Genomic DNA, 26,176 nt, shown 5'->3' on the forward strand with positions numbered 1-26,176 from the left:
AAAATTAACATGGCTATTAAAGACAGAACTGGAAAGAATGAATGTAGCTGAGTTACCTGACTAGCCGTGAGAGATTGAGTGCACTGACTGGAAGCCAGACTCCCCAACACTTTAAAGTTCTTCAACAATAGCAAAAAGCCAGCAACTGCTGATTTCCGGGAATCCAAGTGGCTGAAAAAAAGAGGAAAGCAGATCAGCACTAAAGAAGCAGCTGTAAACATGTCAGATCAATGCTGCAAATCTGTTGCAGTTTGTCCAGTGATACAATTTTTTATTAAAAAATTTGTTCCCAACCAATTGCACTGTAATTTTATTTTGGTTAATAAAGTAATTTCTCCCCTCCTACCCAAACACAGACAAAGGGACACAGGGCGTCAATAACCTGCGAGATGCAGTGGTGTGCAGCCGTTTGCAAGATGGCACCAAGATCCACGATTGATCCTTTGAGGAAGCAGAAGTGAAGTGCTTCAAGGCCACAGTGACTTTGACAGCTATTGGTAGGACTGCAAATGTGAGGTCTTCCATAACGAGGGCACAGATGTCTGTGACCATCCACCAGGAGAATCGCAGTTTCCCGTGCCACTGGTTCTCAGTTATCTCAAGTAGCTCCATTTTTGTCAGTAAATCTTATGCTGCGGATACAACCTCAGAGTCCTTTCTGTCCCTGGTTCCTCTCCCCTGCCTTCCTCATGCCCGAGATTCTAGCTTTCCGGCGCAGGATGTTGCTCCTCATCGTCACTGGGCCCAAATCTGTTGTCATGCCCCCATTGTCAGCTGTTTCTTCTATGGTCAGGTGGCTGCTCAATTATCCTGGACTGCCTTGCTCCCTGCTCTTATGCTCCCATTATGCCTGGAGGTTAACAGCCCCTTGCAATGCCTGAGCTCTTAGTACTCACTCTCCCCACCACCAGTGCTGTGTCAATCAAACCTGTTTGACAATGACCAAGTCCCCCTTTACTCTTTTATGGGGCTCGGGTAATTCTCTGGTGTGACCCATGACTTGCTGCCCACTGTGCATCTGCCTCCCATCACCTGGTCTGCCCCAGACAATGTGTGTGCAGCCCATGTGTCCCCACGAAGATGACATACCCCATTAAAAAGCCCTTAATGAGCTCCTTAACCAGGTTAATTGACCTAAATCAAAAATCAGGAGGAATCACAAGGCTGCCCTCCCCACACCACCCTGGTGAATATGGTTGGTGCTGGGAATGGCGTCAGGAAACCAGTACACCAGCTGGCATCAGTATTTTGGAACCCCAGCCACTTCCATTCCTGCCCCCAGCAGCACTGAAAATCCATACCCGACAGTCAGCATCAAGCACTTCCAGGTCAGGTATGGCTGCTGCTGAATAAAGGTCCCTCTGCTCTGTCCTGACAATGTGCTTCAGCCACAATCTCAGAAGATCATCCCTATTGCAACAGTGTGGCATTTTTCACATTTCCATATCCAAACTTCCTCACTTATGTCTAAATGTTCAACTGTGGCATTTGAGCCAATTTTGTGCCTTAGTCCCAATCCCATAAGCAATGTGACTTAGACTACCCAAAGTAATTTCACATGCCACCAGTGCAACTAACATCCATTCCATCAGTGTGAGTTGGATTTGAATTCAAAAGTACAGTTGTATCTGACCCACCCAGGTCCCCTCCACTTTAGTGTATTTCATAATGGGTAACTGAGCCAAAAGGACTGTTTGCTAATATAATTCCCAGTCTGCAAAGAGTGAACTAATCTGGGGTAACAATTTGGTTTCTGTTCCTGATTGCCACAGGTTTACCCTTAGAGATATATGGGAATTGAGTGAGAGCAGATTTGGGTTAAGCTGTGAAGCCTCCACAGTATAATGGCCTACTAAATTAGTGGTATTGTCGCTGGACTAGTATTCCCGGGACCTAGGGTAATGGGGACCTGAGTTCAAATCTCACCATGGCAGATGGTGGAATTTGAATTCAGTAAAAAAAAATCTGGTCAACTGTAGTAAAAACCCATCTGGTTCACTAATGTCCTTTGGTGGAAAGAAATCTGCCATACTTACCTGGTCTACATGTGACTCCAGACCCACAGCAACGTGGTTGACTCTTAAATGCCCTTTGAACTAGGGATGGGTAATAACCATTGGCCTGGCTAGCGATGCCCACATCCCATGAATGAATAAATAAATAAATAATGTTACTCACAACCTATACATAAAGAATGGCCACTTAGAGAGGTACCAAATGGCTACTGATATATGTGAAACCATCCAAGCAAGGGTCAAGTCTTTTAGCAGAGAATGGGAGATTTAAAAAACTTGTGAAATCAACACATTATGATGTACGATTTAAAAAAATTCAGATTAAAAACCTGCCACGTCTTAAGGCCACAGTAACCTCCCAAAGTGATTCAGATCTCTTGACATAGTTGCTCTCCAACAGATTAATTACTGCACCATTAGTCTATTAGAGTAAAGAAGAAATAGGCTCTATTGCACCATCAGAAACTAACACTCTTGTATTCAGCAACTGAGAATGAAAAGTTATTAACAGAATAAAATCCCAGACTACTCTGGCTAGTTTGCTTTTTACCTGGAAAACATGGCTTTCCGCAGGACCAGAATTAACGAATCCTTCATGGACATACTGACCTTCAGCAGGGGCTTTTAAAAAGAAACAAAGCAAATTATTAAAATATATAAATGTAATTAACTTAAGACACTTGCACAATTTTGGGCTTCATATTGCACTAAACATTGGTCAAAAGTTAGATTGCCCACTGATTAAGTTGGCATTTGCACCCCTTGGTATAGCACAGAGCTTTGTAACTTAGTTGATCTTAGCTTAAACAGTAGTTACAATTGATTGCCATACTAGAGTAGATTAAAAAAAAACACATCAGCCAGCCTTTCCGTTCCAATCATTGCCCACTGACTCCTGGGCCAGGATTTTCCCATCGGCGATTTGGGGGCAGGAACCCCCGACATCATCCCGGTTCCTTTAAATTTTCAGGAAGGCGAGCAAACAGCAAAATCAGCTGTCCGCCTGCCGACCTGTCAATGGCCAATTAAGATTGTTAAAGACCTGCCCGTCCAACCTTAAGGCTGGCTGGCAGGCCAGGAGCCCCAGCGGGATGAGGTTTCATGTCCGTTTTTAAGAAGTTTAATAAAGTTAATGTCTTTCTTATGAACATGTCCCATCTCATGTGACATTGTCACATGAGGGGAACATATTAATAAGTTTAATATTTTTCTATTTTTAAAAGTTTTTTGGAATGTCACTAATCTCCCTGAGACAGCACTTGGTCTCAGGGAGCAGTGTGCTCTTTCGCACACATGCACAAAACAGCACACTTTGACAGATGGGGAATCTCTCTCCACTCCACACAGGAGGCCCATAGCGCTTCCTGTTGGGAAGGCCGCTGGGCGGGCCCGCCCACTCAATGGGGCGGCAGGCCCCGTTTCGGTGGCAGGGGTCGACTGTCCACCCATCGCTGAGCCAGTGGGGCCCGCATGCCCACCAAGGGCAAAATTCTGACCCTGCTGGAGAGTACAAGTGTGAGAACAGGATCTGACTTAACTATGATAACCATTACAGTTCAACCCAATCAGTTTAACTCAATGGAATTCAATAAATCATATGATGACCGATGCACTTATAATTTATTAGTTTTTTAATGTCAGCTTTGCATATTGGCCCTGATATTGTTTCCAAACATATGCTATGATCATTTCTTTTAAACTCAGGACATCATGACACAAGACTGAATGAAGGTATATTCAGCAGACTGAAGCAAAAACTTGCTAATCTTCTTTGATTAGTACTATGGGCACTTAAACCACTGAAAAGGTAGATAGTTTAACATCTTGTCTGAAAAACAGCATCACTGACAATGCAAGATTCCTATACAATTCAATTGGACTTTCAGCTTAGACTACTAAATCAAACTTCTGGTTCAAGGTAAAACTGCTACCAAATAAGCCAAGCTAACAAATTTTTGGATCAAAGTTTTTTAAAATTCTTTTACAGGATGCATTGAAGGCTAGGACAGCACTTATTGCTGATCCCTAATTGTCCTTGAGAAGGTAATAGTGAGCTGCATTTATGAGCCACTGCAGGCCATGTGGTGTAGGTACACCCACAATGCTGTTAGGAAGGGAGTTTCAGGACTTTGATCCAACAATTACACAAAAGTAACATGTTTCAAATAGTGACTAGGAAACTACATAGCTTTTATAGATGAGAAACAAATCACAGCTTAATATTGAATTGTATAAGCTGACAAAACAACTAGCAAAAAATGTTTTACCTGCACTGCCTTTAGTAGCCCCTGGACTGTACTAAGGGGCAAATATGACAAGTGGTCAAATGCCTCTATAACCTTGGAGGAAGAATCCAGGAGAATCAGAGGTGCAGAAGTGACAATATCAGATAGCAAGTCTGAGAAGGGGAAAGAAAATAAAGATTAGTTTTCTTCAAAGAGTTTGTCACAGTGCAACTCTGTAAATTTCATAGTGGTGAAAAAACAAACCACTGAGGGATAAGCACACTTGAGGGCCCAGATTAGCCACCACCTAAACACAATTAAGAACAGTGGAGCTAGAGATGACCTTACGGTTTTAACAAGTTAAAGACGTAGCGTCCCAATGAAAATCTAGATTTATAATTTATTCTCAAATACTCCAAGCAAGCTCAAAACACATGTACAAATATAACATGTGGATGCAAAATTCAGCTTGGACAGGGACAAATTAATCTTCCCATCCCACATCTGGAAATTTCATTGTGCGATGATGGCAACCTACAATTAACTTTCTCAGATCAGCATGCTTTACACTCCAGCCCAGTTCCTTCATTCTCACAGGCTTAAATTGCACATCTACTTGCCTATGTAGTGATTGATGGGTGACATGGTTTTTGTCACCACTCTATTCAGAACTTGCTCCAGGATTTCACTTCTAATTGGCTCATGCATCTGAATCAAGAACAATTAAAAAAAACATTTTTAAAAATCAACAATTCTGTTGTGTCACCAGGACTAAACATCTGTTTATTCAAAATGAGGGTGGGGAAAAGTAGAGTCAGAACAATTAAAGTAAAACATATTAGACAGTATCCATCCCTGGGATCAGAATATTAACCTGATATGTTTTTCCCTATTCTTGTTGCTCAGATGGCTGTTAAAGATCCAATGGCACTACGTAAAGAACAGCAGAGATCTCCCAACACTCAGCAACAGTTCTCCCTCAACCAACATCACTAAAATAAAAGCAGATTAACTAAGACAAACATGGGAACAGGAGGATTTAGGAGCATTTAGCTCCTAGCACCTGTTCTGTCATTCAATGAGATCACAGTTGCTTTGAGACATAACTCCATATACCCACAATTTCCCATATCACTAATAACTTTGGTTCTAAAAACCTATCAATGTCAGTTTTAGAATGAACAAGTGATCTAGCATCAATTATTATTTGCAGAAGAGAGTTCCAAAGTCTAACATCGGTTGTGTATAGGGTAATTTCCCAATTCCATTTTTGAAAGATCTGGCTCTAATTTTTAGACTACGCCCCTTAGTGTTGACTTGCCAACTAGCAGAAATAGTTTCTCTATTTACCATCTCTGTACCCTGAATATCTTGAAAACTTTGATCAAAATCACCCATTAACCCTAACTATCCTGGCCCTGGAATTTAAGTCGGTGAGCAGGGGGCAGGGCCCGCTCGCCGACATGTAGAACGACGCGGAATGACGTCGGGCGGAACTCCTGACGTCACCCTGCGTCATTTCAATTTTCCGGTCAGCGGGGGCACAGCCAATTCAGCAGTGCGCCCGCTGACCTGTCAACGGCCTATTGAGGCTATTTAAAAAGTAATTTAAATAATTAATGGACCTGCCCATCCAACCTTAAGATTGGCCGGCAGGCCGGGAGCCCTGGCGGGCTTCAGAAAAAGCATGAAACCTCATCCACGAGTGGAATGAGGTTTCATGAGGGTTTTTAAAACTTTAATAAACGTTTGATTAAAAGTGATGGACATGTGTCAACTCATGTGACAAGTGTCACATGAGGGGACATGTCGGGGAAATGTTGTTTTTGCCCCTTCACCATTTTAAAACATGGCACCGATCTCCAAGGCAGCACTTATCTCCCTGAGGCTAAGTGTGCTCTTTCGTGAAAGAGCACACTCTGGGTTCAGGGATTCACCACCCCACCTGCACAGAAAGCGCATAGTACTTTCTGGCAGACGTCACGCTGGGCGGGCCTTAATTGGCCTGCCCACGTAAAATGGCGGTGCACCCCCAATTAGGGGCGCCGATTGGAGGCATGCCTGCACTGGGGGGGGTGGAATTCTTCCCCAGGAAATGCAACCCCAGTTTGTTTAATTTCTCCTCTTTATTTAGCCCATGGAGTCTAGATATAGTTCTAGTAAATCCACACTGCACTCTCTCCAAGGTCAATATATGCTTCCTAAAGTGTGATGCACACAACTGCTCATAATACTCCAAGTTGCCTAACTAGGTTTTCTAAAGCTGAAACATGGCTTCTATCCCTTTTGTAATATAATCCTCTAGCTATAAAGGCCAGCAATCCATTAGCCTTTTAGATTAGTTTCTGTACCTGTTCCACAACATTTTATTGATGTGTACCTGGGCCCCCAATTTTCTTTGGACCTCCACTGTTTCTAGCTTTTTCACCATATAGAAATCATTGCACTTATTCTGATTTGTTCTGTGAAAAATGCATGCTACTTTTGGCCATATCACTGGGACGCAAAGTAATTCATTCTATGAAGAACTTTCTGAAAGACAGAGTGCAGCACACAGCATTTCACACACTCACTTTGAACGTTTCAAGAAGGATCTTGGCTCCCAATCTGCAAGTCTGTTGTGCTGGAGTTTTTGCTGCACTTGGGTTAGTCTCAGAAACTTTCCCAAATGAACCTGCCTTTGGTCCAAAGGAATCCATGAATATAAATCCCAGCTGTACCAGAGATTGGGTAACATGGTCCCAGCCAAAAACACTGCAGAGAGAAACAAGAGCAAAGATTCTAACTGGGTGAAAATAATTTAATCAGAAGCTAAAAGCAGACCTCAAAATTCAAATTTTGAGTTACTAGGCAAACCTTTAGTAGCTGAGTCACTCATTTGCAACTGAAAATAATGGTTCAAAACTACCAGAAATTAAAAAAGATGTCTAACTTGTTTAAGAGGAGTCCAATACCTGTACTTCCATTACCAATTTAAAAATATATATTAAAGATGTTCTACCATTGTTATATAACTAAACAGGCTGGTTACGCAGACATTTCAGTATGGCAATGGAATGTGCCCTTTTAATTTTAAAATAAGTTTAAAGTTAACATTTTTAGAATTGAGAGTGGAATAGACACCTGAAATTCCTCTGTTAATAGTGACAGTGATATTTCATGTCAGCGTCTTCATTGAAAAGTAACAAGTTGAAAGAATAAGTACAAACCTGTTTGTCACTGTCTCCAAAATCATTTCAGGCACATTACATTGACCAGGGATCAAATCCTGGAGGAATTTAGAATTTTGCTGAAATTGCCCATCTTTAAAACTTTTTATAATCGATGTTTTTAGAAAGTCAAACACCTAAATAGGTAAATAAATAAAAATCATCAAATATACCATCTCCGGAAATTTCAGTTGAGTGTTCAGCCATCTTTATTACATATCAGCAACACAATCCAAAAGCAATATAGTAAAAGCAAACATCCTTGACGACATATGCATTTAAAATTAGTTACTAGGACATATAACCACAAACTCTGAAAATTCACATGACCTGAAAGAAAGAAAGGTCATTATTTCAGGGAAAACCTTCCTCAACACAGGCATGCCCAGCAAGAGGGGAGTTCCTTTGATGCCTCGTGCATTTCCAGCACTTTTTGTTTGAACTGATTTTTTTTTTAAAAAGAGCCCTTCAAGAAATTACACTTCAAATGTAAATAAGTAGAAATACTTATCTAGGGAAATCAATCTGATGTGTTTCTAATTTCGTAAAACTGCACAGGACACCTAAGCTCAAAATAAGCTGATTTTTCCAGTAGCTACACATTAGCATGTATAGTATAGTAGCGCAGCACAAATGTCAAAATCCATGTCCCATACTGCAATGGAATACAGATAAACCAACTCCGTAGAGTTCCCCCATTTTGACCACATGCATCATATTACCTGTGGCCTATATCTACCTTATTTTCTCATCACCCATTGAGGTAGGGCTTTATTTTTAAACTGGATGTCAAGAAGTAAGAGAGAAATATCTGAAGTCACTGTACCACATGGGCCAGGATTTTTACAATGGTGGGGTTTCCCTTCCCTCCTGCCAACACTATCTGTCCCTCAGTGATTTAACTCTCCAATGAGTTAATTGGCTGCAGGCGGGACTTCTACCCCTCACTCGGGAGGATGTTCTGCATTAGAAAGCTGCTGCAGCTCTCTAGTCCCTGCAGTGCCAGAAGCTACAGTGGACAGGATTGGGACTGCATGCACTCCCCAGAGCTAAGTCTCGGGATTCCAGGAAGAGGTAAGTTTAGGAGGTCTCAGGGCTGGGAGGGTAGGGGAGATAGGGGAGGCTGGGGGGCTGCTGTGGTTACTGGACCTTGGAGGGGGAACAAAGTTAAAAGGGGGCTGCTGATGGAGGCACCCCAGCCCCGACCTGAGGCCTAAACCCAATTATTTTCACACTTCCCCCATGCCCTGTACCTCCTCCCGCCAGCCTCAATTTTGAGTCTGGGTGGGAAACGGCCCTTAAGTGGTTGATAATTGGCCACTTAAGGGGAAAGGGCAGGCTCATCCCCTACCTGCCTACAAACCCGCCGGGGGCGGAGGAAGAGAGGCGGGGTGCGTAAAATTCAGGCCATGATCTCGTACACAAAGAAATTCCTAAGAGGGGAACGCAGACGGCTGTTGTAAAATACAATTGCTAAAATAAAACATTTTCATCTGTATTCTCGTCAAACACGATATGGTATTATTGGTTCAGTAGTTAGTAAAAACTTATCTGGAAATGAGAATTACATCAGATAATAATCAGAGAGGACAAACATGATCGCCATACCAAAAGCTGAAAATTTAAGCAAGCTGAAACTACTGACCATTTTAAAAGTTGCAATTAAAAGTTAATCTTGAACACTTTGAAGTTCAAATTCCAGCTGAAGGTTTGCCTTGGGAAGCAACTGTAGGTCGGACTAAGACATACAGGATCTTTAGGATCCAGGGCCTAATAAGCACCCACATTTACTTCTTCTGACTAAGAGAGACCAGGGGCAGAAGATTATGCTCGGTGTGAGGGCACGTGCCCAACATACCCGAGTGTAAAATGACACACGACGATGTCGGGCGTGTGTCCCGATGTCATCGCGCAGTCTTGTGATATTTCATTTGGCGGGTGCATGCCGGAGTCATCTGTGTGCCGCCGATAATTAAAAGGCCTATTAAAGCCATTAACAATCTAATTAAATTCAAATTTACACTGCCTGTCCAACCTTATGGTTGGCAGGCAAGTGAAATGGCCAAGCGTCCTTTACATTTTTTTATGGAACCTTATCAACCAGCAGGATGAGGTTTCCTAAAGCAAATTAACATTAAATAAAAATTTTATTTTTGAATTAAAAACATGTCCCAGCTCATGTGACAGAGTCACATGAGGGGACATGTTTTATTAAATTTTCATTCTCTTTATACATATTTTTTTATTACACACGGCGCTTCAGTTTCCATACCTCAGAGATTAAAGCGCTCTTCTCACGAATACGTGAACTACACGCTAGGCCCAGCTCTCCCTCCTTCCCCCTGCCCGCACAGTGCTCAGAGCTGCCGCTCGCAATCCACACAGCGGGGGCATTAACTGGCCAGGTAGCATGAAATTGTGGTGCGGAGCCGATTGCAGGCGGCGGTAGGCTTCTTGACTGCCCCCGCCAAGGGCAAAATCCTGCCCCAGGGTAAAAGGCATAAATTGTTGCAGCATTTTGAAAATATTCATTTTGAATTTTGTTAGTTAGTAAGTGCCACCATGGGAAATTTAGCTAGTCTATATAAAATTCACTCATGAGACTTTTAAATCCGAGCAAAGCCAGCTTCGCTTGAGTAATAAACATTAGTCTTTACATTGCTAATCTAATACACAATACCTTGTTTCTTGATGATTCAGTGTAAACAACCTTCCCAGTCAACTCCCACTCAAGTCTATTTAGAGATTCTAAATTAAATAAAGTGATGGAAAAATAAACATACCTGCTCCTCAAATCGATGTATCCTAGCTACAGAGAGCATCAGTGCAATGTTAAAAGAGCAGAGAATCCGGCTGGTATCTCCTTGCTGACCAGCCTAGATAAATGGCAAACACAGGATATTTCAAGATTGTCAAAGTCAGACCAGTATTATATGTTTTTTAAAAATTAGAGTATTTTTAGAATAAAATTCTCCTTTCTTCCAGCAGTTTTTTTCCTTGATTCGTTACCTCTCAACCCATGACAGCAGGCACATACTGGCTCCTGGGTGACCACTTGAGGCAAAAAGGCCTCAGTGATCTTACCCTCTCCAGCCCCTCCCCAATTCCATTATCCTGTTGAGAGACAATTCAAACTCTGCAACTGGCAGGGCTCACAATGGAAACACAACAGGGAGCGACATCTAAATCTGCATTTGTCCTCACTTATAAAGGTACCCAAGCATGAACATGCCAATGCACCCCAGACTCAATCTTTTGACAAACTGCTTTTATATGGTGCATTTGGCAATTTTTAAAAAATTCATTCTTGGGATATGGGCTTCTCTGGCTGGGCCAGCATTTATTGTCCATCCCTAGTTCCGTTGAGAAGGTGGCGGTGAGCTGCCTTCTTCAACCGCTGCAGTCCATGTGGTGTGGGTAAACCCACAGTGCTGTTAGGAAGGGCATTCCAGGATTTTAACCCGGCGACAGAGAAGGAACTGTGATATATTTCCAATTCAGGATGCTGACTGACTTGGAGGGGGACTTCCAGGTGGTGGTGTTTTCATCTATCTGCTGTCCATGTCCTTCTAGATCGTAGTGTTCGTGGGTTTGGAAGGTGCTGTTGAAAGAGCCTTGGTGAATTCCCACAATACATCTTGTGGATGGTACACACTACTACAACTGTGCGTCAGTAGTGGAGGGAGTGAATGTTTGTGCTTGTGGTGCCAATCAAGAGGGCTGCTTTGTCCTGGATGGTGTCAAGCTTCTTGAGTGTTGTGGGAGCTGCACTCATCCAGGCAAGTGGGGAGTATTCCATCACACTCCTGACTTGTGCCTTTTAGATGGTGGATAGGCTTTGGTGAGTCAGGAGGTAGGCTACTCATTGCACTATTCCTAGCCTCTGACCTGCTGCTATAGCCACAGTATTTATATGGCTAGTCCAGTTCAGTTTCTGGTCAATGGTACCCCCGGGATGTTGATAGTGGGGAATTCAGTGATGGTAATGCCACTGAACGTCAAGGGCCGATGGTTAGATTTTCTCTTGTTGGAGATCGTCATTGCTTGACACTTGTGTGGTGCGAATGTTACTTGCCACTTGTCAGCACAAGCCTGGATATTGCCCAGGTCTTGCTGCATTTGGACATGGATTGCTTCAGTATCTGAGGAGTCATGAATGGTGCAGAACATTGTGCAATCATCAGCAAATTTCCCCACATCTGACCTTATGATGGAAGGAAGGTCTTTGATGAAGCAGCTGACAATGGTTGGGCCGAGGACACTACCCTGAGGAACTCCTGCAGTTATGTCCTGGAGCTGGGATGAATAATCTCCAACAACCAGAACCATCTTCCTTTGTGCTAGGTATGACTCCACCCAGTGGTGAGTTTTCCCCCTGATTCCCATTGACTCCAGTTTTGCCAGGGCTCCTTGATGCCACACTGTCAAATGCTGCCTTGATGTCAAGGGCAGTCACTCTCACCTCACCTCAGGAGTTCAGCTCTTTTGTCCACATTTGAACCAAGGCTGTAATGAGGTCAGGAATATGGCCCTGGTGGAACCAAAACTGGGCATGTGATCAGATTATTGCTAAATAAATGTGCTTGATAGCACGGTTGATGACCCTTTCCATTACTTTACTAAAGATCGAGAGTAGACTGATGGGGCAATAATTGATCGGGTTAGATTTGTCCTGCTTTTTGTGTACAGGACATACCTGGGCAATTTTCCACATAGCCGGGTAGATGCCAGTGTTGTAACTGTATTGCAACAGCTTGGCTAGGGGTGCAGCAAGAGCTGGAGCACAACTCTTCAGTACTATTGCTGCAATATTGTCAGGGTTCATAGTCTTTGCAGTATCATTTAGAATGAATCGAATTGGCTGAAGGCTGGGGACCTCTGGAGGAGGCCGAGATGGATCATCCACTCGGCACTTCTGGCTGAAGACTGTAGCAAATGCTTCAACCTTATCTTTTGTGCTGATGTGCTGGGCTGCTCCATCATTGAGGATGGGGATATTTGTGGAGCCTCCTCCTCCAGTGAGTTGTTTAATTGTCCACCAACTTTCACGGCTGGATGTGGCAGGGCTGCAAAGCTTAGATCTGATCCGTTGGGTATGGGATTGCTTAACCCTGTCTATCACTTGCAAGTAGTCCTGTGTTTTGGCTTCACCAGGTTGACACCTCATTTTTAGGTATGCCTGTTGCTGCTCCTGGAATGCCCTCCTTCATTGAACCAGAGTTGGTCTCCTGGCTTGATGGTAATGGGAGAGTGTGGGATATGCCAGACCATGAGGCAGCAGCGCTACCCTAATGAATTTCTCCTCTTAAGTTTAAATGGTAAAACTCACAGGCAGTTAATTAAAAAACTTATATATCTTTTTAAAATCCTATCATTTAGATCATGTACTTCTGTGGTTCATAATGGTGTTGCATAATTGATTACGAAGAGAGATGGGACAGATGCGTTAAGAAACCAATGCCTCCATTGCGTGGAATTGTGCATCTGCTACTTTTAATTGAAGTAGAACAGGGTTACATATCTCAGAAATAATTCTAACCAACAGTAAAACAAACTTAACATACATGTTTGATTTAAAAAAAAACCTGCCTTCCAAGTTCTCTGCTTTCCTCTCAGTCATGCTAAGCTTTAGACGGGCTACACTACATGCATTTCCTCCTCCCAGTAATTCTCAATATTGAAAAAAGAACTCATGCATAAACTCAAACACGTTCAGAACCTCAAAACTCCCAACATCAATCTTCCTTTTCATTTTTCATCTAAAGATTTTTAAGTGCCAACTTCAGCATCACCTAAATTGTTTCTTCCCTTTTATTTTTCCCCATCTCTTTTGCTTGTCCTGCACAATAACCATTCACCTAGACTCTCAATAACACAAAAGTAAAAACTGCTCACAGAAATTGGACATTCTGCCATACCTTCAGATATCTGATCAGTTCACGGCCCAAATCATGGTCCAACTTGATCGCAAACACAATGTGAAGAATGATTGTTCCTTCTATATGACGAAGTTGGTCCTGTGGCACAGTGACAGCCTCCAACTCAGTGGACCTTCAAAACAAAAAAAAAAAGCATACTTCAGCACATAAATAAAAGTGGTAAAGCACCCTGGTAAAAGTGAGAAGCAGAGATTTTGTGATCCCCAGCACACTTCTGAGCAGAGGGAAGGTGGGGTGTGTGTTTGGGTGTGGTAGGAAGTCAAGAGTTCTTGATCTCAAGTTACCCATGCTAGAAAATATATCAGGGAAAGTCAGGAGCAGACTCAGATGTGATATCCCCTTCAAACATTCATTATTACCTAGCCTGGCACATGAACACATGAATAATGGTCGCAACTCACTCAGTTCCAGTTTGTTCCTCTTTTTGCAGCTGATCCTGTTGATGGAAGAATGTTATGATCCCTTCTAAAAGAGTTTTCTTACAACCCTATTAAATAAAAAAAAATCACTAAGTAAGTAGAGTCATCTAGTTCAGTGAATATTAAGTACATTTTCTTATCAAGATCTAGCCAGACTACATGTACTCAAATCTCAAGCATCATATTGAAGGATTGACCACGTTACTCCTGATCTTGTATAATGTAAAAAGTAAGTTTTCTAAGAGGAGAAAATCTTGCTGCAAATCAGCACATCAACATTGATTCCTTCGTCTTACCTTAGAGGAGAGGAGGAGTAACTGGTAGACAAGTGGAGGCAGTTCCTGCAAGTCCAACTTGGGGAACATTCGCAGCACTTTCACCATAACAAACTGAAGTTCCTCTGTACTGACTGGTACATCCCTGTAGGAAAGAGAGCACACAAGAATAGACATAGTTAATTTTTACCTACTGAAATTCACAAGAGGGTTTTGCTTTTCCATAAAGTTAGCAACTGAACTGATCAAAAAAACTTTACCTAAACATTGATGTGAGGTGAATCACACATTTTGGATCCCATCTGGAAAATAAAATCAATTCAAGAACAAAGCATTTAAATGCAGAAATAAATTATATATTGTACATAAAAGATATCTAGAAGTACAGTGCAGACTTAAATCTAATGGATAAGTTTGCTCAATTTACAGATGGAATAAGAATAACAGTTACTTGGGGATGAGTTTCATGTTCCATTCCTATGTATGAGTGGAGTTAGCTGATCTTGGCCCATGTAGCATTTACGGATGCTGCAACTGGCTTCAGCACCCTAAATTAAGGAGTCCTGATCTCCATTACTGATTAGTCTGCAGTAACCCCCTGTTGGAAAGGGTCTATTCAGATGTTGGTGGACAGAATCAGATCGTCAACATTAGATAGCCTGCTAACACTCACCATCTAGGCATATACGTGAAGAGTGAATCTTTGGACAACCTAACAGGGAGCTGCTAGCATTCATAGAACAGCACCCCATATGTCAGCATTTTAGGAGAGAGAAGAAAGGAAAACAACACTGCAACTAAATTTATCAAAAAATCTTAAATTACCAGGAACTTATCTGGTTCCATAGATATTCTCATGTTGCTAACTGCTTCTTGATCAAATTTCTAATTCCCTAAAGTATTGCTATCTACTGATGTGTTACTTTGGATTAGTCAAACACGTTGTTACTTGCCTGCTGGAGCATAGAGTGTTGATTAATTGTTTCTTGTATTCCTCGCCATTCAATTGACCTAATAAAACAGAAACAGAACAAAAATATTTAAAGTTACATACAGCAGGGGGCTACAATCCCTTAAAAATATAATCGACAGATGTTTGGAGCAGGCTCAAAAAAAAACCAAAAGACACATATATACCTTACACCGACATACCGAGAACAAATTTTAAATATTTTTCAAACTTTCCTTACCACCACCATAACTTAAGCTTTCTTGAGAGGCCAGAACAGTAAGTATTGTAGGGAAAAGGTCCAGCGATTTTCCATTGAGAATGCTGCCCCCTTTGATGGCATCCACATACAGGCTTGCCAGTTCAGCTAAAGTGGCTCCAGGCAGTTGATGAGCCTAAAATGAAGACTTTCAATTATGAAGACATAATGTGCACGAGCTTCATCAATGCTTCATTTTCACTATCCTCAATCACCTCATTGTTAACTCCTCATGTAAACACTTTACAGTCACAAACACAGAAGTGTGCAAATGGCACTGTACCATACCCAGCAGTACTCAAACAACATGGAGTTACATAAACATCAAGAGCTTCTGACTGACAGTTGGTTATAAGGCTACCACTGTTCTAATTGAGTAACTTGATTTATATAGTGGATTCCTGGGCAGCCTTGCATCCTAAAACTCTCCTTAAAATCTGCTAATCCAAAATTCTGCCTCCTGTATCCCATCCCACACCAAGTCCCAGTCATCTATCACCACTGTCCTTGCTAACTAGTATTGTAGATATTAGGGGATTTGGAGCCAATTTAAAACTCCCACTCTTACTTCTAAATTCCTTCATGGTCTCTTTGGTCCATGAGGCACTGTGGGCCATCAGCAGCAGCAGAATTGTACACAACCACAATCTGTAACCTCATGGTGCAGCATATCCACCACTCTACCTATACCATCAAACCAAGGGATCAACCCTGGTTCAATGAAGAGTGCAGGAGGGCGTGCTAGGAGCAGCACCAGGCATAACTAAAAATAAGGTGTCTACCTGGTGACACTACAACACAGGACTACTTGCATGCTAAACTGCTGAAGCAACATGCAATAAATAGACGGAGCTAAGCAATCACACAACCAACAAATCAGATCTAAGCTCTGCAGTCCTGCCACATCCAATCATGAATATTGGTAGACAATTAAACAACTAACTGGAGGAGCAGGCTCCAGGAATATGCCCCTCCTCAGTGATGGGGGAGCCCAGAACATCAGTGCAAAAGCCAAGGCTGAAGCATTTGCAGCCATCTTCAGCCGGGAGTGCCGAGCGGATGATCCATCTCAGCCTCCCCGAGGACCACAGCATCACATGCCAGTCCTCAGCCAATTCGATTCATTCTATGTGATATCAAGAATCGTACTGAAGACTTGTGCTCCAGATCTAGCCATGCCCCTAGCCAAGCTATTCCAGTACAGCTACAACACTGGCATCTACCCAGTAATGTGAAAAATTGCCCAGGTGTGTCTTGTACACAAAATCAGTGCAAATCCAACCCAACCAATCATTGCCCCATCAGTTTACTCTCGGTCACCAGTAAAGTGATGTAAAGTGACATGGGCAGTGCTATCGAGCGGCACTTATTCAGCAATAAGCTGCTCACTAATGCTCAGTTTGGGTTCCGCCAGGACCATTCAGCTCCTGACCACATTACAGCCTTGGTCCAAACGTGGATAAAAAAGCTGAACTCCAGAGGTGCAGTGAGAGTGACTGCCCTTGACATCAAGGCAGCATTTGACCGAGTGTGGCATCAAGGAGCCCGAGCAAAACTGTACTCAATGGGATCAGGGGAAAACTCTCCGCTGGTTGGAGTCATACCTAGCACAAGGGAAGATGGTTGTGGCTGTTGGATGTCAATGACCTCAGCCCTGGGACATCACTGCAGGAGTTACTCAGGGTAATGTCCTAGTGTGACCATAACATGATAGAATTCTTCATTAGGATGGAAAATGAAACAGTCCGATCTGAAACTAGGGTCCTAAATCTTAAAAGGAAACTACGAAGGTATGAGGCATGAGTTGGCTAAGATTGATTGGGGAACTTCATTAAAAGGCATAACAGTGGATAGACAATGGCTAATATTTAAGGAACTAGTGTATGCATTGCATACATGCAAAAACACAACAGGAAAAGCAGTCCAACCATGGCTACCAAAAGAAATTAAGGATAGTATTAGATCTAAAGTCATCATATAAAGTTGCTAGAAAAAGCAGCAAGCCTGAGGATTGGGAGCAGTTTAAAACTCAGCAATGGAGGATCAAGAGATTGATTAAGAGGGGCAAAAGAGTATGGGAGTAAACCTGCAAAGAACATAAAAGTTAACTATGAAAATTTCTGTAAGTATGTAAAAAGAAAAAGATTAGTGGAGACAAACGTAGGTCCCTTATAGTCTGAAATAGGAAACTTTGTAACAGGAAACAAGGAATTGGCAGAGCAATTAAGCAACTACTTTAGTGTTGTCTTCACGGAGGAAGACATAAATGACTTCCCAGAAATACTGGGGAACCAAGGGCCTAGTGAGGAGGAATTGAAGAAAATTATTATTACTAAAACAATAGTGCTGGAGAAATTAATGGACTGAAAGCCGATAACTCCCCATGGCCCATTAATCTACATTCCACGGTACCAAAGGAGGCAGTCATGGAAATAGTGGATGCGTTGGTGGTCATCTTTCAAAATTCTGTAAATTCTGGAACAGTCCTGGCAGATTGGAGGATGGCAAACGTAATCCCCCATTTAAAAAAGGAGGGAGGGAGGGAGAATAGAGCGAATTACAGACCGGTTAGCCTAACCTCAGTAGTAGGGGCAATGCTAGAGTCTATTATAAAGGATGTGATAACAAAACACTTAGAAAACATCAACAGGATTAGACAAATTCAACATAGATTTATGAAAGGGAAATCATATTTGAAAAAACCTACTAGAGTAACTAGCAGAATAGATAAGGGAGAACCAGTGGATGTGGTGTATCTGGATTTTCAGAAAGTATTTGATAAAGTCCCACATAAGAGATAAGTGTGTAAAATTAAACTACATGGGATTGGGGATAATATTTTGGCATGGATTGAGAATTGGTTAGCAGACAGGAAACAGAGTAGGAATAAATGTTTTTTTTTCCGCAGTGGCAGGCGGTGACTAGTGGGGTATCGCAGAGATCAGTGCTGGGGCCCCAGCTATTCACGATATAGAACAATGATTTGGACGAGGGAACTAAATGTAATATTTCCAAGTTTGTTGACGACACACAACTTGGTGGGAATGTGAGCGATGAGGAGGGTGTTAAGAGGCTTCAAGGTGATTTAGACAAGTTAAGAGTGGGCAAATACATGGCAGATGCAGTATAACGTGGATAAGTGTGAAGTTATCCACTTTGGTAGGAAAAACAGAATGGCAAAGTATTATTTAAACCGTGATAGATTGGGAAATGTTGATGTACAAAGGGACCTGGGTGTCCTTGTACACCAATCACTGAAAGCAAGCATGCAGGTGCAACAAGCAGTTAAGAAGACAAATGGTATATTAGCCTTAATTGCGAGAGGACCTCCGAATACCAGGAGCAAGGATGTTTTGCTTCAGCAATACATGGCCTTGGTGAGACCACACCTGGAGTATTGTGCGCAGTTTTGGTCTCCTTACCAAAGGAAGGGTATATTTGCCATAAAGGGAGTGCAGCAAAGTTTCACCAGACTGATTCCTGGGATGTCAGGGTTGTCGTATGAGGAAAGATTAGGCCGACTAGAGTTTAGAAGAATGAGAGATCTCATTGCAACATATAAAATTCTGACAGGGTTGGACAAGGCTGGATGTAGGGATGACATTTTCTCTGGCCGGGGGGTCTAGAACAAGGGTTCACAGTCTCAGGATAAGGGGCAGAACATTTAGGAGTGAGAAGAAACTTCTTCATTCAGAGGATAGTGAACCTGTGGAATTCTCTACCACAGAGAGCTGTGGAGGCCAAGTTACTGAATATATTTAAGGAAATAGATTTCTGGACTCTAAAGGCATCAAGGGGTATGGGAAGAGCGGAGTACGGCATCGAAATATGCCATGATCAAATTGAACCTGGCGCAGTATACTCAAAGGGCCAAAAGACCTATTTTCTATGTTTCCATGTGACGTACCTAAGAAAAAAAAAGGTCACTTACCTTATCTTGAATCAGAGATCGGACCACAACGTGCGGTGTTCTTTTTCTGATCTTCATGTTCTGCGCATGTGCCGGACAGGGAATGGCTGCACATGCGCAGTTGGTCTGTTTTCTTGTTGTTAGGTCAGTAAATGGTCCTGTGCACATGTGCAGTTTTTTTATTCATGTCCAGGTTTGAAAGCCAGCTCTGCACTTGCTCAGAAGAAAAGAGGAAGAAAGCTAAATAGTACAAAAAGATCAGGTAACCATCAAAATCTCCACAGAGGTGCCCAATTCTGCAAAAAGTGCTAGCAGAAGCAGGACATGGGAGCTGCAGGGAGCAGATCCCAGAACAAAGAAGAAAGGTCCCAAAACTAATGAGTAAGACAGAAAGTGGTTCCCAGGAAGGCAGTCAAGTCAAGGGCCAAGAACAGAAATCTGAAACAGGTCCTGTTAATTCAAATTGAAAGGAAGGGTCAGAAGAAAAGCCTCCAAATTAAAGATATAGAGTTGCAGGGAGCAGACTTGAAGCAAAGTGGGCTTGACAGAAGCTGGAAGAGCCAAGGAGACAGCTGAAAGTTGGTGACTCCTTATTACGAGCTCTTGCAGCAGTGATGTTCTGCTTGGCACAAATGAATATCTGAGTGCGTGTGTGGAAGGTGAAGCTTGAATGCGTGTAGAGATCCAGGGGAAAGGAGCATCAGAAAGAGAGGTTGAAATCCTGGAGATGGATCCTTGTTGAAAAGTCCAAGAGAAAATGTCGTTTGGGAGAGAATTCCAAGATAAGTTCTTCGAATGAGGAGATTGGAAGTCCACGTGAGAGAGGCAGGGTTTCAGTGAGACCAGTTGGCTCACGGAATGTCAAGCGTCTGGAGGGGGAGGGCGGGGTTGATGAGAAATCCATAGAAACTTGGTTTTGGAGTGTGGTGTGTCGGACCACAGTTCGTCTATTTGTTTACATGGGCTGTATTCTTACTGTGAACATTAGAGTATAAGTTAGATTTTGTAACTTGTGTTAACTTTGCGAATCTGTATACATCTGTAAAGGTATAGTTGGAGTGAAGGAGTGTAATGTAGTTAATTTTTTCTTGTTTGATAAAAGTTTTGTTCTTTTGTTAAAAGCACACTCCTGTGAATGCGTTCAGTAATTGCCCCTCCACAGTTTCAAAACAAAAAAAAATGTTAGGGTCTATCAAGCCAGGTTACTCTCTCGGGGGCTGGAGTTGTCCAATATTATCAGCTGGGATTGTAACACTAGGCCCATCCATCTTCAGTTGTTTCATCAATGACCTTCCCTCCATCATAACGATGTTCGCGGATGATTACACAACGTTCAGCACCATTCACGACTCCTCAGATACTGAAGCAGTCTGTGTCCATAGGCAGCAAGACCTGGACAATATTCAGGCTTGGGTTGATAAGTGGCAAGTTACATTCATATTGCACAAACGTCAGGCAATGACCATCTCCAACAAGAGAGAATCTAATCATCTTCCCCTGACATTCAATGGCATTACCATCAGTGAATTCCCCACTATCAACATCCTGGGCATCACCATTGGCCAGAAGCTGAATTGGACCAGCCATATAAATACTGTGGCTACAAGAGCAGGTCAGAGGCTGGGCATTCAGTACAATCATGCACCTACTAACACTGCAAAGCTTGTCGAACATCTACAAGGCACAAGTCAGGAGTGTGATTGAATATTCTCCACTTGCCTGGACAAATGCAGCTCCAACACTAGAAACTCAACACCATCCAGGACAAAGCAGCCTGCTTGATTGGCACCTCATCCATCACCTTAGACATTCACTCCCTCCACCACCAATGCATTAGCAGCAGTGTGTACCATCTACAAGACGTACTCCAGTAATGCAGCAAGGCTCCTTTGACAGCAACTTCCAAACCCTTGACCTCCACCACCTAGAAGGGCGAGGGCAGCAGATCCATGGGAACACCACCAATTGCAAATTCCTCTCCAAGTCAAGAACCAGCCTGTCTTGGAACTATACTGCCGTTCCTTCACTGTCGCTAGGTCAAAATCTTAGAACTCCCTTCCTAACAGTACTGTCGATGTTCCTACAACAAATGGACAGCAGCGGTTCAAGAAGGCAGATAATCACCATTTACTCAAGGGCAATTAGGGATGGCAATAAATGATGGTCTAGCCAGCAATACCCACATCCCATGAGCAAATGAATAAAAAAAGGATAACTTTTATCAATTTCATAATTTACCTCTAGCATCAGCAAACCAATTATATCTGTTGCTATATCTGATTGTAGATCTCCCGATTCAACAAGCTGCATGCAATGTTTGTAAACGAAAAGCCTCCGACAAACTCCTTCATTCTGAAAACATGGGGAACCTATAAAGGGGAAACAAAAGAACAATATGTACTAAATCAGCATTCCACCAAATTTCAATGAATTCATCGGTTAAGGGGTGAGGTACCACATGCTGCAGAGAGATAGCATATATCCTTTCAAGTCTGGGCATGGCTTCAAATCCTACCTTCTTTCTTAGCTGCTCTTAATAGGCACAATTTAGCCTAGAATTTGATAACTCATTCACAGCAGGCACATGGACAGATGGATTAAGGCTCATCACTATAAATGTATTTCTTTCATTTATCTACCCGGTCAGTGTAAATATTGGGTGCCATTTTCAGTTGTCTCCAAAACTATATTAAAATGTTTATAGTGCTGAAAACATAAAACGTGTCCCTAATTTCTTTCTGCATGCAGTTTGCATTCATTCCAACCAAATACATGTTGGGGGTGCGGGGAGGCTGTGGAACACGAGATCTGTTGCATGTTTAAATTGGAATGTGATACACAAATATTATTTATTTTTGAGCACTAACCTTTAAAAATAGCTCTCACTAGCATCCCAATCTCCTTCCCTTTCAAAGCATGACGTGTTATCAGGGCACCAACCTGTAACAAAATCCAAATTGTAATTTCAGGCTGTTGACTAATTGAGCAAAAAAAAACAAAGGTCAGGGTACATATATTTTATATAATCATATAATTCATAAACTCACTCCTCTGTACACATTCATTTTCTATAAACAATTACACCCTTTAAATTAAGCACCAATAGGACTTACAGATGGAAACCTTTACAAGTATTCTGCGCTGCCTGTGAAAATCCCCTCAAATGTTTTCAGAATCTGGGGAGATTGTGCTGATAAAAGGTGGGAATGAACTAGTCAGTAAAGTACTTGCCCAATGAAGCTGGCATTCTTTTTAAAAAACAGGGACAGTATTCTGAAATTAAACTAGAAAATTCTGGAAATACTCAGGTCAGGCAGCATCTGTGAAGAGAAAACCAAGTTAACCTTTCAAGTCTGTGGCTCTTCATCAGAACTGTTTTCTCTCCACAGATGTTGCCTGCCCAGCTGAGCATTTCCAATATTTTCTGTTTTTATTTCAGATTTCCAGCACCTGCAGTATTATGCTTGTTTTGAACAATATTCTGATATGTCTTTTAAATTTACATATTTGAATGCAACATATCATAACATTTGAAGTTTAAAGAAAACACTTTTGTTAAAAATAATTACACTTAATCCCAATGGATTTCTCTACTGCATTGCAGAACCTAAAGAATTACAGCAATTGCTCACCTCCTGCTCTTTCATGCGCTGCAGGAATTGCTGCAATCCTTGCAGATCCTCAGATGCTGCCAGATCCAAAATCTTCAGATCCATCTCAGCTCACATAAAAGCAACACTGATCGCTATCTACAAGGAAAAACTAGTTGTGTTTAATAGAAAGGCCTGCATGTAATAAAATGCCTCACCACATCTCTCAGAAAGACCTCAAGATTTCACATACAATAAACTACTACAGCATCCATACAGAAAATGAGACGAAGGGCAAAATAAAAACAGAAAATGCTGGAAATGCACAGCAGGTCTGGACACATCTGTTTCTCTCTCCACAGATGCTACCAGGCCTGCTGAGTAATTCCAGCGCCTTCTGTTTTTATTTCAGATTTCCAGCATCTGCAGTTTTTTATTTTTGTGTTGAGATAAATGACGAGTTCATCCGGTTCAAATCCCACTCCAGAGACTTGAGCACATACCCCAGGCCAACACTTCAGCACAGAATTGAGGGAGGGTTGCACTGTCAGAGGTGCCGTCATTCAAATGAGAAGTTAAATTGATAAATGGATCATCCTTTTTTCGCCTCTCTTTATTTCTTGGTTGAAGGAAGGATATCGGCCAAAGTACCTGAAGAACTTGCTGCCTTTCTGACAATAGAGCAAATATAAATCAACGTTATACCTGATTGTTTTAGGGAAAATTATAAACTTTTAAGGTGCAATGAATTATGAAATCTGTTAAGTGCTTAAAATAGGCACCTGCTGTAAAATGTGGCAAAACATGGTGTTAGGCCATGGGCTTAACATCTTGTGCCAGACAGTCAATGCTAAAACACAGAGAAGAAGCAACAATGACAGGATGAAAAACTATTTTTTTTTTTTTACACACAGGGCACCGTTAAAGTCTGAAATCTGCCTGGAATATGGTTGAGGCAGATTTAGTTGAGGCCTCCGAAAGAGAATTGGATAATTACCTGGAGCAAGGAAAAATGCACGTCTATGGGGAAAAGGCGAGGGTATGGGACTGGGTGGGGGGGGGGGAGTTGCTCTTGCAGTGAGCTGGCATAGATACAACAGGCCGAATGCCCTCCTTTTGCGCTTTAACTATTGTATGTTTTTTTTTCTGCTTGTCTCGATGAGATGTGTGGTCCACTCACATTGCTCTTTAGGATAAAATCAAACCGACAAGATGATGGAAGCGTGGCGGAGAAAAACTAGCTGGCAGTTGCGGGGGGGGGGGGGGGGGGGTGTTCCTGTCACAGATGAGTGGGGAGATTACCCTGGCACAGACAGGTTACTGAGTTGGGGTGGGGGGGGGGGGGGGAATCATTCTGGAACAGACTGTGGGGAGAAAAGGGGGTGTCTCTAGGACAGGGACAGTTGAGGACAGGGGTTACCCGCTGGTCCAAGGCAGCCCTTCTATAGACATACACAGAGAGCCACGTATAACCCCAGACTGACAACACGAGTAACACTGAGTGAAACTGAGGTACTTACTCCACTCTACAGGGTTATTAACCTATAGACAGACACTCCACGCATTGACTATCCGTCCCTGTGTTTACTTGTCCCCGAGCTCCAGCTCACAACACCGCCATCACACCTCCCGCGTAAAACCCAGCCACCCCATTGGCCGCCACCACACCGCGCTCTGTCATTTCATTCGTTCAGATCGAAACCAATCGGTTAAAGCTCAACGACCGGTTCGCCATTTCATTCGTCCACAGGACAGCCAATCCGTTGAAGGAATTCAACAGACGACACCCAACGATCCGCCTTTTCATTGGTCCGTCGCTGCCAATGGCCCGCCACCAATTGACACTGGGCACTCTGATTGGTGGGTTTCCTCGTTTTCCCCCCCCCCCCCCCAACCCCGAGCGCTATGGGCGGTGAGGTTTTGATGAAGCTCCCTCAATCAAAATGGCGGCTGTGTTTAAGGAACCCGCCGCGGGGGAGTAATTGCGGCTAGCAATAAATTAATGGCGCTCCATTCAAACGGAAAATCAGGAGAAAAATAAGTGGTTACAATCCCTTTTCTCTGGGAGTCCTATTTGACTTACAGGCCGATGGCTCCGAAAAAACTATAACACGCTCCCCCCCAAAAAAAAATTTCTGATTAAAATTGAGTCTGAATTGCGGGTTCTTACCGGCTTTTCGGCGGTGATTATTGAATAAAGGTAACGAGAAAATGTTCCTGATGTGACTAACGAAGTTTTTTGTCATAGGTTTCTCAAGTCTAATGTGCCATGTTTTTCCATGGGCCAGTGGCGCAATGGATAACGCGTCTGACTACGGATCAGAAGATTCTAGGTTCGACTCCTGGCTGGCTCGGAATTTTTTTTCTTCTTTCCATGCAAAACGATTTAGGTTAAATAATCCTAAGTAGGTGAACATTCACAATCCTGCAATTGTTACAATTTTTATATGTGCGGATAAACAAAGAGCAAATAAGTAAACTTTTACAGCCAATTTATTGCTCTTTTTGCTTAGTACCAAATTACTTTCTCCACCAGGATTTACCACCATGTTATTATGCCTGGGCATTTTGTGACTGTCATTCACTCTAAGTGCCCTGAGGTAACACTTCTGCCTTTTGTCCAAGAAGAACCATGACATGAAAGACATCCTGTTAATGTTTGTTGGACGAGATCTAAAGGGCACAGATTTAAAGTATTTTGCAAAGGAAGCAAAAGCCATATGAGAAAAAACTTTTTTACGCAGCGAGTGTTTAAGGTCTTGAATGCACTGCCTGAGAGTGTGATGCAGGCAGGTTCAATCGAGGCATTCAAAAGGGGACAAGACTGTTATTTGAAACGGAACAGTGTGCTGGGCTAGGGGGAGAAGGCTGGAGAATGACACAAAGTTAATGGCTCATTTGGATAGCTGCTGCAGACATGGTCGAATGGCCTTCTTCTGCACTCTAAAATATCTGTGATTCTGAGAACTCAATCCATACTTCCAAGCTTTGTTTAATCAGTTCTTTGATATTAATTTACAATGCAGTTACAGAAAACACTTGGGGGTTTAATACACATAATAACGCTTACCAAAGGACATTAAACAAAGTGCTGACAATGTCATCTGAGTTTTGAAACTTGAAAAGTTAGCCGTTTGTTTTGTTTCAGAGTCCAGAATTTCCATTTTTTTCAATCTAATCATTATTATTAATTTAGTTTGCTCCTCTTCTACTTATTTCAACCTTGCATTCCTCCACTTTCTCCACCCCACTGGCAACTATGCCTACAGCAGGGCTTCCCAAACTGTGGGTCGCGACCCCCAATGGGGTTACAAGATGAGATTTTGGGGTCGCGAGCTCTGAAATAACAATGGCTGCCGTGTGGGAGCTCAGACTGAATGCTAACA

At 42.5% G+C, this 26,176-nt stretch overlaps 1 protein-coding gene and 1 non-coding gene across 9 annotated transcripts in view; one reads left to right on the top strand and one right to left on the bottom strand.

The window, feature by feature from the left end:
- fanci (FA complementation group I) overlaps positions 1-25,065 on the bottom strand; it is a 75,653-nt gene extending 50,588 nt beyond the window's left edge. For 5 of the 8 annotated variants that reach the window (XM_041174703.1, XM_041174701.1, XM_041174697.1 and 2 more), the window contains exons 1-17: positions 24,311-24,425; positions 22,833-22,949; positions 22,068-22,140; positions 21,439-21,569; positions 15,273-15,426; positions 15,036-15,093; positions 14,343-14,384; positions 14,104-14,227; positions 13,790-13,875; positions 13,368-13,500; positions 10,233-10,325; positions 7,450-7,586; positions 6,814-6,994; positions 4,861-4,948; positions 4,283-4,413; positions 2,566-2,636; positions 57-171 (exon numbers count right to left, since the gene is read on the bottom strand). In XM_041174703.1, the coding sequence (XP_041030637.1) occupies positions 57-171; positions 2,566-2,636; positions 4,283-4,413; positions 4,861-4,948; positions 6,814-6,994; positions 7,450-7,586; positions 10,233-10,325; positions 13,368-13,500; positions 13,790-13,875; positions 14,104-14,227; positions 14,343-14,384; positions 15,036-15,093; positions 15,273-15,426; positions 21,439-21,569; positions 22,068-22,140; positions 22,833-22,916 (1,701 nt within the window). In that variant the 5' untranslated portion in view covers positions 22,917-22,949; positions 24,311-24,425. Of the gene's footprint in view, positions 1-56; positions 172-2,565; positions 2,637-4,282; positions 4,414-4,860; positions 4,949-6,813; positions 6,995-7,449; positions 7,587-10,232; positions 10,326-13,367; positions 13,501-13,789; positions 13,876-14,103; positions 14,228-14,342; positions 14,385-15,035; positions 15,094-15,272; positions 15,427-21,438; positions 21,570-22,067; positions 22,141-22,832; positions 22,950-23,293; positions 23,378-23,441; positions 23,462-24,310; positions 24,426-24,960 lie in introns of those variants that run through there. The other 3 variants (XM_041174699.1, XM_041174698.1, XM_041174700.1) reach the window with 3 other exon arrangements.
- Positions 25,066-25,071: 6 nt separating this feature from the next.
- Positions 25,072-25,144, top strand: trnar-acg. Its single transcript has one exon. It is a non-coding gene; the product is annotated as a tRNA-Arg (tRNA).
- The last annotated feature ends 1,032 nt before the right edge of the window (positions 25,145-26,176 follow it).

This window comes from Carcharodon carcharias, chromosome 26 (assembly GCF_017639515.1).
Source record: "Carcharodon carcharias isolate sCarCar2 chromosome 26, sCarCar2.pri, whole genome shotgun sequence".
NCBI lineage: Eukaryota > Metazoa > Chordata > Chondrichthyes > Lamniformes > Lamnidae > Carcharodon > Carcharodon carcharias.